The following is a 12,175-nucleotide window of genomic DNA, read 5'->3' as shown; positions in this document are numbered from 1 at the left end:
ACAAATACTACATGACCTCACTTATATGTGGAATCTAAAAAGAGACAAATTCACTGAAACATAGAATGGTAGTTGACAGCAGCTGGAGGGTGGGGGAAATGGGGAGGTGATGGTCAAAGGATATAATCTTCCAATTTTAAGCTGAATAAATCCTGGGGATCTAATGTACAGGACTGTGACTGTAGTTAACAATATTGCATTATTTACCTGAAAGTTGCTAAGAGAGTAGATCTTAAATGTTCTTACAAAAAAACTACAATTTATCCGTGGTGATGGTTGTATTAACTAACCTTATTGTGGTAATCATTTCAAATATATATATGTCAAACCTTCACATTATACACTTTAACCTTATACAATGTTATTTGTCAATTCTATCAATAAAGCTGGGGGGAGAAAGTACCTTGGTACTTAAAAAATGCTTTACAATAAGATAAAGAGTGACTCCCCTCAAGATATATCCTATCATATACAGATCCTAATTGGCATTTCCCTTCATTATCTATTTCCTGATTTATTCCACCTGATCACTTCTTTATGTCAAAATAAAGGCTAGTTTGGTTTGACAAGGATTTTGAGGACTGACTCATCAGATGGATTTTTTTAAATTAATTTTTGTTCACTTAATATTAAGCAAGAAAGTAATGTTTGGTAGGTACTCTTTCCAAATTGTTTTCAGAAGTATAATCTTCCTGAAGGCTAATTTACCAGTACATATCAAGAAATTTTTAAAAGTAAATAACCTTCAACTGTTATTATCCTTCTAAAAATTTATTCTGAGAAGCTTATCAGAATTGTGGCCAAACACTTACATATAAAGATATTCATCATCTATTTATCTAAAAATTGGAAGTACAGAAAGTATAGTAAAATGGTTGAATATATTACAGTACCTTCATATGCAACATATTGCCAGTCCTTAAAAGTAGTTTTTTTCAAAGGGAAAATGCTCATGAATATAATGTAAAAATATCATGAGAATAAACTGCATACATATATTGTAACAATTTGTTTTTAAAAACAAAACAAAATATATAGTATATATGCATAAAAAAACAAAGCCAGAAGTAAACTCATGAAATTATGAGTGGGATTATCAATGATTTTTGTTACTTTATATATTTTCAAAAGTATCTACAATGAAAAATTTCCTATTTTGGGTAATGTAAGAGTTTTTTTGTTTGGGTTTTTTTGGTAATATGATGCTTGACATTCAGTTAGTTTAATTTTAATTGTAATATATTCTTTTATATGTGTTTATTATTATTCTTAAAATACTTGACATTTGTATATTCTTTCTCCCTCAGACAGGAAGCTAATTGAGGTAAATGCGAGCTTTTCCTTGTTCTTTAGAATCTTCCCATACTGCCCGGTCCCATGTACCTAGGGAACACTTAATATAACGTTATTGCAAAGTCTACACTGTGATCCATATCATAAAAACATACCTTAATATCAAATTTTATATTTTTGTAATATCCCCCCACCAACAGCTTCTAGGAACAGCTTCTAGGTACTCAATAAATACTTGTATGGCTGTATTTAAACATCAGTTGGCAGCATGCAAGGAACCTGTTACTGTTATGGAAACTGCCATACTGAGCTAAAGATAAAATTCTCTGAGTTCAATTTCACAGAATTATATATATCATTTTAAGAGTTGGAAGGCATCTTTAAAACAAATCATTGAACCCATTCTCTAATTTTACAGGTAAAAATTTGGCCATGGGATAGTAAGTGACTTGTCCAAATTTATGCTGACAGTTAATGATGGAACCAGGATAACAGTTCAGGCTTTGGAGTTCTCAAGTACATCAATCTAAGTTATAAATATTCTTCATGTCTTCAGTTTCCAGAACTAAGTCTGTGAAGTACATTTAAGGTGTAGACTTCATTCTTCACACAATATAACCTAAGGGGTAGTCAGTGAACAGGAACCCTACAGGCATACAATCTTGAAAATTCTACACCTGGTAGTTCCTGAAGGGATCAAGGAAGATCTTGATATTTCTGGTTCAGTATGATCTGGAAATGCCACATTGGGAGATATGGCTCAATGTGGGGCATCCTTGTTGCAAGTTGGATCTGGAAGCTGGATCTTGGATTAGTTCAGCTCTTAAGCCATAGAAGGATGACTTTTCTTCTCAGCCTCCCCTACTTCATGCTGAGTCCCTCTCAAAGACCTATGAACCACTCCTTAGCACTACATACTGCAGAAGCCCTGGGCATATACTCATTGATCTCTTCCTTTAGAAGGAGAGAACTAGACCATGATGATTCTACTCTAGCCAGAAAAAGGTCTAGCTCTTGTCCTAAAGTCTTTATGAATAAAGTCAGAAGATCTGCTACCACCTCCTAAGCTGGGGATGTTATCTGGACAGAATGCCACCCCTCTTCTGATCTTGTCCTCTCACTTTTAGCTTTTTTATGTCCCCCACTCCCCCTGCCCATGGTTGCATTCTTACCTGTTTGGTTAAATGAGTGCCAGGCCACATCTTGCTGCCCCCATCCAGAACAGCCAGCTTGAGAAGCCTGAAGACTGGCTTGGTAGAGAGACTCCAATTCTGAGGTTTCCTGCTCTGTGTCTTGGTTCCAATGTGGATGCAAAAGGATGTGGTTTTTTTCTGGATAGGCTACACAGGTATGGGAATCGTGGGGGGAGGACTTCATTCCTGGCCCAGGGACCCCATGTTTAAGTTGAGAATCACAGAGCCTTGTGACATTCACCCAGGAGTCCAAAGGTAAGGAAGTCCCCAAGTCGACACTGTTGCCCAGTTCCTTAGGCCTAGCATCTCTCACTTGAGATGGCTCTCCTTGGTTCATGCTTGGTTCTGCCAACCTGGGCTGTCTTCCCCTAGAAGTTTCACTATTAGGCAGCCCAGAGTACATGGCAAGAGAAGGATAATCAGCAGGCTTTTCCCAGGAAGGTAGTCTGTCCCTACCACCCAAGGAGGATTGTTGTTTTGCCCAAGGCCAATGGCCTTTCCCTTGACCCTGTAGGAAGGGAGGCTTAGAGTCAGAAGGGGAAGAGTTCTTCCTTAGACTATGTGTCAAACTTCTATCCTGGGAACCTGTGCCATCCTTTGTGGAGGCACCTTGCATCCTCTGGAACTGCTCTGCTAGCGAGCGGACAAGCCCCTTTGTGCTGGGAAACTCTGGCCTACAGGGATCCTCACTGCCTCCATCCACTTTTGAAATCAACAAAGTTTTGAGGCTTTTGGCTTGGAAACATTGGTTAGTTTTCTGCACAGTATCAGGAGAGGGAAGCATAGGTGAGGAAGCAGCAGGCATTACGGGGTGGCAGGCCCTGTACAGGGGAAGGCTGGGCTGAGCTGATGAACTTGAAGGACTACAGCCTAGGCTGTGTGCATCTCCTCTCTCAGAGGTATCTGTTCCAGTTGAGTGTGACCAAGGCATCACCTGGGATGAGACAGCAGGATCCCTCTTTTCTTGGAATAGCTGTTCTTGATCAATGCCTCTTCCTTCTTGTGGGGGGAACCTGGTATAGCTGCTGTTGTCAGCCCTGTAGCCTTGCAGCTTACCCTCTGGTATATCCAATGGTTCCCAACCATAATGAGCATTCTTCTCAGTCCTCCCTGGTGTTTTAGGTAAGGCCTGCCTGTGGAGTGCAGAAGGGTCAATGTTGTCCTCCTCAACTGAAGTCAGAAGGTTTGAGGCAGACCTACTAGGGGAATTGTGCTGGGGGGCAGACAGGGCAGATGACTCTGGGAATAGTGATGAGTGTGACTCATGGCAGGAAGCAGGTGAGTGGATGAAAGAACTGGCCCCAAACTCTGTATTCGTGCAGGGTTCCAGTTGAGCCTCCTGGCTTAACAATACTTGGAGCGAGATAGGCTGTTCACTGAAATAAATGGAGAGAACCAGTCATAAGCTGCCTTAAATGACAAGATCACTTACAAAAAGACCTGTTCATTTGGTTCCCATTTCTAGCCATCCACAAAAGGAATGGTAAAAATAAATAGAGAGACAAACACAAGTAGAGTCAAGAGTTCAGAGGTTCACAAGAGAAGGCAGGCACATGGTCAGCTCACACCCAAGCAATAGGTAATATTGATCCTCTTTATTAAATGCCCTCTCTAAAGCAGCACACAGTAATATTAAGTGAAGTCCTGGTCAATATTCTTCACTGCCTCTGAAGTCCCATTCCAATCATATTCTTCTTGCAAATTAAAAAACAAAAATTGCTAATCCCACATGCAGATGACATGGAAGGTGAGCAAAGCCTAAAAAATCACTCATACCTGGGGTCCTGAGAGGCAGACCAGCCAAAAGAACCAAAAGGCACATTTACAGAGTACAGGGTAATTTGGGTTCATGAGATTACACAGAATTCAACCACTTCAAGTGTGTTTTCATAATCTGGATTTGGTTGCATTATTCACTGAGATATTTTCCCAAAGTAATGCACTGTGACTCTCTTGAGATTTGGGAGTAAGACTAGAAATTAACTGCATTTACCAGGCTTCTTACTAATTGTTTTGTATTTCTGACCTAAAAAACTCAGTGTTAGAAGCACTTAAATAAAAGCCTCAATTACTCACATATATCAAGTGGTGTAAGTTTTCTAGAAAGAGTTTAGCTGCCTAAATTGCTTATATTCAAAACATATCTCTCATCAGCTTCTCAGATCAGCATTCAACTACTAGATATACTGTAGGAGAAATGAAGAAAAAGGAAGATCCTAGCTATTAGCATTAAATTTGAATGATAACATACTATCAACTTTTGTGGGTATAGCCACCCAGTTACCCTTACAACATTATGAAGAATATATCATTATACTTATGGAGCAGACCTAATGGAGTGAAACAGGCCTGGATTTGAAGTCCACACATCTACCACTTACTAGCTGAACAATCTTGGGTACCTTATGTATTTTATACTCCCTGAGCTTTATAAAATATCGCTAAGTGACAGTCCCTATCTCCTAAAGTTACTGCAAGAATTAAAGTGTTTAGCTTAGTGCCTGGACAATAAATGGGGTGCCTGGGTGGCTCAGTCAGTTGAGCGTCTGACTCTTGGTTTCAGCTCGGGTCATGATCTTGGAGCGCTGGGCTCTGCATTCAGTGTGGAGTGTGCTTGAGATTCTCTCTTCCCTCTCCCTCTGCCCTCCCCCAGCTCTAGCTTGCTGTCTCTCTCTCTAAAAATAAATAAATCTTTTTTTTAAAAAAAAAGAAGGGATCAAGGAAGTTCAATAAATGTTGAAGTAAGTAATGTTCAACATTTGAATGTTCAATAAATGTTAGCTGTTTTTATAGTATTTATATTCTGGGAACTACTTAGGCCTATTAACAGCGAAAATTAATTTTAACTTAAATCTATGTATTATAAATAGAACCAAATTCAAGAGCTAAAGTGTGAAAACTACACCAATGGCCCCAGGGACTTTTTTCCTATTGCTGCCCATAGCAAAGCAAAACAAAGGGAATCTTTGTGTCTCTTCTCTATGGTTCAATCAGAGCAAAGCCAGCTTTCTCTGCTTCCACCAGGGACAGGAAGCACTGAAATCCCCAAAACAAACCACATGGTTTCTACTGCAATAGAGCTCCAATTGCCATGTCTGAGAACATAATATGTACAAATTTAATAATCATGTTGTTACACAAGTCCAGGGATAAATTCACCCACAGGAAATATGGACAAATGGTCTATTTATTATGCCATACTTTCTGTATCTTTCTAGGAACTATTAAGGAAAGGACCAGCAGTGGGATGAGCTTTTTCTGGTGTATGTCTGGCCTGAGAAGAAAATCTTTCCAGAGGACTCTTCTCTGTCCCCTGCAGTCACCAAAACAAGGAGAGCTCTGACCATGGAGTACCCATGGTCATTTCCTCCCCTGGTGTCCATAAACTACAGTGGATCCCAGGCACTACCTTGTTGGCTGAGGGAGGGCTGCCCCCTGCGAGGGGAGGCAGGCTGAGGGCTGCGACGGCCGCGGCGATGATTGCTGCTGCTGCATGCGCTCCTGCAGGCTCCGTGCTTTTCGAATACTGATTTGCAACTTCTTATCGACTAGGGCTCTGCTGTGCGTGCTAGAGCTGGCACCATGCAGGGCAAGTCTTAGTTTAGCTAAAATGCAAAAGAAAATATAGCAGAAACAGAACACAAAATACAAACAAAAATAAAAATAAAATTGAACCAAAAATGAGCAAAGATATGCAGTAAAACTCAAAATATGCAGCAGGAATGCAAGGCGTGGACCATGCACATACTGTCCAGGGTAAAGAGCTGGCTCTGGCTCTAAGGAACATTCATGGAAGCCATGGAGGCCAAACAGGTTAATTCGAATTTAAAAAAAACAAAACAAAAAGTTAAACTAAAATGAGTCAGGAAGAGAAACTGGTGCTTCCGTCTTAGAGACTGCCACTCTCGTCCTTTGCAACTGACCTGTCCGACTCTGGTCTCCACACTTTGCTCCCAACTTCCCCTTCCCGACAGCCAACAGCAGAAATAAGATCCAAATCTGCATCTGTCTTTACAGAACACAGCTTCTTGTGGGTCACATTTAAGAACCAGATACAAATTCTAAGCCTTAGTCCTTCACTGTAACTTTATGGTGCAGCATACCAGGAAAGCAGGGGAGAAACATGAATCAAATATGCCGTGCAAAGTCACAGGCCTGGTAAGTCGAGGTCAATATACTCATTTCTTCTTGCCATAAGCTCCACCTAGCTAGTCAGTAACTAGAGAAAGAGCAGACTAACCTCAAATCTGAGGTCTAACTTTATCTTGGGATAAGAAAGTAAGCATGGCTGGATAGTTCATCTGTGGACTCCAGCTGAGGTTATTCCAGTAAATATCCACAGGCCACAGTGACAGCATGTGGCACACTTAGAAATCTGAAGGGCAAAGAGACCCTAAAGGACCTCAGTTTGGGAGAGTGACAGTGAGGAGACAAAAAAGCTGTTTTCATCCCATCTGAGTGATGACTCTAACGATACCTATCCCGAGGTTAGTCAAAACTGCCATAGCGCTAGCAGTCAGAGTTACTTACAGATAGCTTCGTTACAGAGAGCCAAAGCGGCAGCACAGTCTCCCTTCTGTTCCAGATGCAGCGACTCTTCAAACACTGAATCTGCCTCTTGCAAGGACCTCTCAAAGCCGTCACTCCTCCCTGAAAGGGCCAGCACTTTTCATTTTCATTACAGTTCGTTCCAACTTTTTCTATGTAGTGATGTTTCCCTTCAGTGCACATAGCTCCTTGCTGCTGAGCCTTTGATCTACCCTTATTCTAACTCTCCATTACTATGAAGAATTCTCTGAAACATGCAGGACATCTGTTTTTACCTTAACCAAGACATTGCCAAGGCCATGAAAGAGGAGTATGTCATTATCCACCACATATTCCAATTCCAAGAGCTCTTAAGGGACCCTCAAGAAAAGAACAGAATATTGTCTACAGCAGAAGGGTAGATTCTTATGCCTGGAACTGATCTGTTTTTCCACAGTGCAACAAGATACATCTTACCAACCAGTGTCAGAATGTCCCAGACCTCCATGGAGACCTCTACTGTTACATTAAGGCAAAAGTGGCTTCACGACTCTGTGGAAAGCCATCTGTAAAACTTCTTTCCTACATCAATTCACAGTCCTCTCTGTGCCACCCTCAGCTGGAAAGTTAGTACACCTCTTGGGCACAGGTGCTCTATAGTTCCTAACCTCAATATATCTAACAAGGCAATTGAACAGCCCTTGTTGGTTTGCAAGCACACACTTTTCATCAGCAGTGCTAAGTATTTTCTATCATCATACCCTTGCCTGCCAAACTGACTGCAAAAGTCACTTTCCCATACAGTGAGAGTGAAATATTCCTTCCTCTGAAAGGAAATGTCTACCGAAGCAGGCACAAAAGAGTTCAAGTACAGTGCCAGATGAAAAAGCAAGAATGTACTGTAAGGGCAACTTTTGTAAAAGAACACTCAAGTTTAGGTACCCCCTTGGCTTTTACTCACTCATAACCATAAATTGGTAGTAAGCCATATTGTAAATTCACCCATGATCAGGATTAATGATGAGTTTTCACAAGCTCACAAGAAAAAATATCAAAATGTCAGAGTCATTTCTCTCATAATGTCCCCATCCTCCACTTACCTCCAGCTGGACATGGTAAGAAAGGCTCTTCCAAACCCCTAACATTCACTCCCTAATTCACTGGGGTTTTTAGAGAGCAATGGGAAGGCAGTGGAAGTAGTAAGTTGGCTCTGAAGAACCGGGCATTCAGGTCTGTCAAGAGATAATGGGTACCCCACACTCCAGGCCTAAAGTTTTGTCATAATATTTGACATAAACTAAATCTATACAATCTTTATAATCAGAGATGGTAGTGAGAGCCATTAAAACGAAAAAAGTTCTCTATAGATATACAGGCAGACTATAGTTGATCAATCACTATACTAGATTTGAATTCTAATGTTCTAGAATCTTAGTACTCCATTCCTTGCTCTTCCAGGAGATTGTGAATCAAAGTGTATGGAGAATTGACAATGAAATGTGGCCGGAAGGATTCTCTCTCAACTTTCATGTACTGCCCAATTAACAGAGGAAGGAAAAAAGGTAAGGGAAGGAGATGACAAGACTCCTCCTTCAGAAACAATATAAACCTGATACCCAAATGTGACATAGCTTGAGGATGAAAAGGAAGAGAAGACTATCCAAATATAGGGACAACTAAGGAACTAGGAATTTAAAACTAATTTGGAAACAGATACAATGCCTTGGGAAATATAAAGCAACAATTGCCTCAAATCAAAAGACAGTAGGATTAGAGGAGAAAAATGGTCCCCAAATAGGCCCAAACTAGCCCACTAAGCTTCTCTAAGTGGGTTGACAAAAAGTAGGAAGTGGTCAGCAGGAAAGCAACCACCCAAAACAGCACTGACTCCTATTCTTTGCACTGCTGTAGCATAATTTGTTACATCTGGGGATTCTGAATAGTAAGAACAAAAAATTCATTTCACAGAAAGAAAAACAGAGATATAAGTTTCAGGAGTCTACTTAAGGTATATACCTCAGTCATTTTAAACTCCTATTTTGAAGACTAGTCTCTTCTGGTACAAAATGACATCCTAAAGCAATTGAAGGAAAAAAGTAACTAGTGTGGCGCAGTTGGGGAAGCCTTGTAAAGTCCATGAAAACTGTATGAGATTGGGAAATGAGTCATCAGAGGATCAAAAGAAAATCAAGCTTTGTGTTCTTAGAACCTGCTTGGTAGACCTACTTCCTTCAGGCTCCAGGTGGGCAATTTCAAGGGTCTATTTCTGCCCAGCAAGTAGAATTTCCCTCATCAGTGTCGCTCACTCACTGTCCTGTTCTGCTGTTTCTGAATGGTGACTAGTTTTATTTACACCTTCTATAGATATTCATGGGAAATATTTTTCATGAACAATATACTATCTCTAAACTATAGACTTTCAATAGATGAGCCCAAAATCAGTGCCTGTCTTCCAATCAATAGGCTTGTCACCTCCTACTTTCACTAGTTCTCACTAAAATGAGTGAATTATGATAAAACACAACTTAGCTAAATAGAAGACAGGAATTTACAAACCTGAATATTTTTTTCCCTCTCTCTCTGTCCCCATCACCTACAACCTATGCTCACAACAATTACCCTGATTCTGCAGTTCATCCAAGTCCATGAAGCGGCTGGGATGAGGATTAAACCCTTTAGCTGCCTCTAATTCCTTCTCCCGTTTCCTTCGAAGTTCCTGTTCCTGGGCCCTCCTGGCCACTTCCTCCTGCAGTTCATCCAGTTCGCTTTTGGAAGATATCTCCCCACCTGAATACAAGCAAGGGAGAAGAGAAATTGTCACATTTCCATAATTAAGACTAGACACCTGCTGCATTTATGGCCACTATACTGCCTTTCCTTTGGAACTCTTGATTCAATTTGGAGTTCATGTTTTGGACAGTGCTTTCCACATCAGATTCAGGGTGAAATCTGGGCTATGAATTATAATGATGATTGTAAAATATTTACTGAGTGGCTTTATTACAACAATAACAATGTGAAAACTAACATTTGTTGAGCATTTACACAGTTTTAAGCACTTTTACATATATTATTTCATTTAATTCTCATGACAACCTATGAGGTAGATACTATTATTGCCCACATTTAGGAATGAAGAAACAGAGACACAAAGAGAATAAATAACTTGCCTAAGGCGACAAAGATGGTAAATGGTAGAGCTGAACTAAAGTCAAATAGGTTAAATTCATAATCCATGCTCTTAACCATTAGACAGCACTCAGCTATGTGTTGCCACTAACTCACTGGGAATCTTCAAGCAAGTCAATTTCTCAGATTTAACTTCCAACATCTCTTTAAAGAGTTTGTAAAATATCCAATAAAAAAAAAGTTTGTAGGGGTGCCTGGGTGGCTCAGTCACTTAAGTGTCGGACTCTTGGTTTCGGATCATACCATGATCTCAGGGTTAAGAGACTGAGCCCCGTGGCAGGCTCTGCACTCAGCTTGGAGTCTGCTTGAGATTCTCTACCGTCTCCCTCTGCCCTTCCCCCCACCCGCTTGCTCTCTCTAAAAATAAATTAATAAATCTTTAAAAAAAAAAAGTTTGTGGGGTGCCTGAGTGGCTCAGTCATTAAGCGTCTGCCTTCAGCTCAGGTCATGATCCCAGGGTCCTGGGATCGAGCCCCACATTGGGCTCCCTGCTCAGCGGGAAGCCTGCTTCTCCCTCTCCCACTCCCTCTGCTTGTGTTTCCTCTCTCGCTGTCTCTCTCTCTGTCAAAAAATAAATAAAATCTTTAAAAAAAAATTTAAAAAAAGTTTGTAAAATATCCAGTAAAAATTCAATTTTATAAATGTCTATAGATGGAACCAAATAGACCTAAAAGGATGTCTATGATATATTAAGTGAAAAATCAAGCGACAGAATAATATGTATAGTACGACTTCATTTTTTTTTTTTTAAAGATTTTATATATTTGTCAGAGAGAGCATGAGAGAGCGGCAGGCAGAGGGAGAAGCAGGTTCCCTGCTGAGCAGGAAGCCTGATGCGGGACTCGATCCCAGACCCTGGGATCATAACCTAAGCCGAAGCAGACACTTAACTGACTGAGCCACCCAAGCATTCATTTTATTTTTTTTTAAAAATGGTGGTAATAAACTTACCTATATACTTGTATAGGCATGGAAAAAAATGTAGAAATATATATACCCTGATGAGGGAAAGGGCAGGTTGAGGGAGGGATTACGAGGGAGTATGAGGACACAAGGCACACTCAAGAAGGGAAAAGAAAACAGGGATACTGGACAGGATAAGGATAGGTTTGACTTACTTATTCCCCAGTTATGCCCATAGCCTTCATGTCTCCCTTTGTCATCTCAACTCATAGAACTAAACAATAAGAAATCCATTCTCATGAGGCTTCCTCTATTCCAAGGGAAAATTCCTGAGAACTTATTCTTCTGAGGATTGCAGGTGCTACTGACACTGTTCACCATATTTCTGTTCCTTCTTATTCCCACAAGGGCTCTCCCCAAGTTGTAAAGAACAATCAGGCAGGCCATGATGAAGAACAAAAGATAGATAAATCCAAAGATGGAATGGCTCAAATGCCTCCATATTTACTGATGGAAACTCCAAGTTACTGATGGAAAACTTAAAGTACAACTGTCCTCTAATTTCAAATGTGCTCAGGTAAGGCTATTTTCCAAATAGAATTGGCAGTCAAATCCACTCCTCCAAATCCAGTGTCCTTCTGCTTACCTGACAGGGGCTGATTCTTTGTCCAGCTACTCCTGGATGCTATGGAGTCTGCATCCAGTATGCTACTGCTGTGAGACTTTGGGATGTGACGCCAGGAAGGTGCCAACCCAGCTGATCTCTTAGCACTTGGATCCCTTCAAAAGACAAACCAGAGTTTAGTGAAAACATCAGAAGGGTGATAACTTGCAACATTCCTAGGACTAAATTCCCTCAAAAAACAATAAAACAGGGGCTCTTGGGTGACTCAGTTAGTTAAGCATCTGCCTTCAGCTTGGGTCATGATCTCAGGGTCCTAGTATTGAGCCCCACGTCAGGCTCTCTGCTCAGCGGGGAGCCTGCTTCTCCCTCTGCTGGCCGCTCCCCCTGCTTGTGCTCACTCTCTCTCTCTCTCTCTCTGACAAATAAATAAAATCTTCAAATAAAT

The 12,175-nt window shown here is 40.7% G+C and overlaps 1 protein-coding gene across 20 annotated transcripts in view; it reads right to left on the bottom strand.

Annotated features, from left to right (window-relative positions):
• Window positions 1-12,175, bottom strand: part of USP54 (ubiquitin specific peptidase 54) — a 121,369-nt gene that overhangs the window by 11,870 nt on the left and 97,324 nt on the right. For 15 of the 20 annotated variants that reach the window (XR_013449732.1, XM_036110297.2, XM_036110298.2 and 12 more), the window contains 5 exons: window positions 11,752-11,885; window positions 9,633-9,800; window positions 7,017-7,136; window positions 5,896-6,091; window positions 2,466-3,862 (listed from right to left, as the gene is read on the bottom strand). Coding sequence is in view for 19 of the 20 variants with exons in the window: in XM_036110297.2 (XP_035966190.1) it covers window positions 2,466-3,862; window positions 5,896-6,091; window positions 7,017-7,136; window positions 9,633-9,800; window positions 11,752-11,885 (2,015 nt within the window). In the remaining variant the exon portion in view is untranslated. Of the gene's footprint in view, window positions 1-2,465; window positions 3,863-5,895; window positions 6,092-6,111; window positions 6,496-7,016; window positions 7,137-9,632; window positions 9,801-11,751; window positions 11,886-12,175 lie in introns of those variants that run through there. The other 5 variants (XM_078077565.1, XM_078077568.1, XM_078077574.1 and 2 more) reach the window with 4 other exon arrangements.

The sequence above is a fragment of the Halichoerus grypus genome, chromosome 7, assembly GCF_964656455.1.
Source record: "Halichoerus grypus chromosome 7, mHalGry1.hap1.1, whole genome shotgun sequence".
NCBI lineage: Eukaryota > Metazoa > Chordata > Mammalia > Carnivora > Phocidae > Halichoerus > Halichoerus grypus.
The sequence above is the reverse complement of the archived record's forward strand: the minus strand, read 5'-3'. Positions and strand labels throughout refer to the sequence as shown.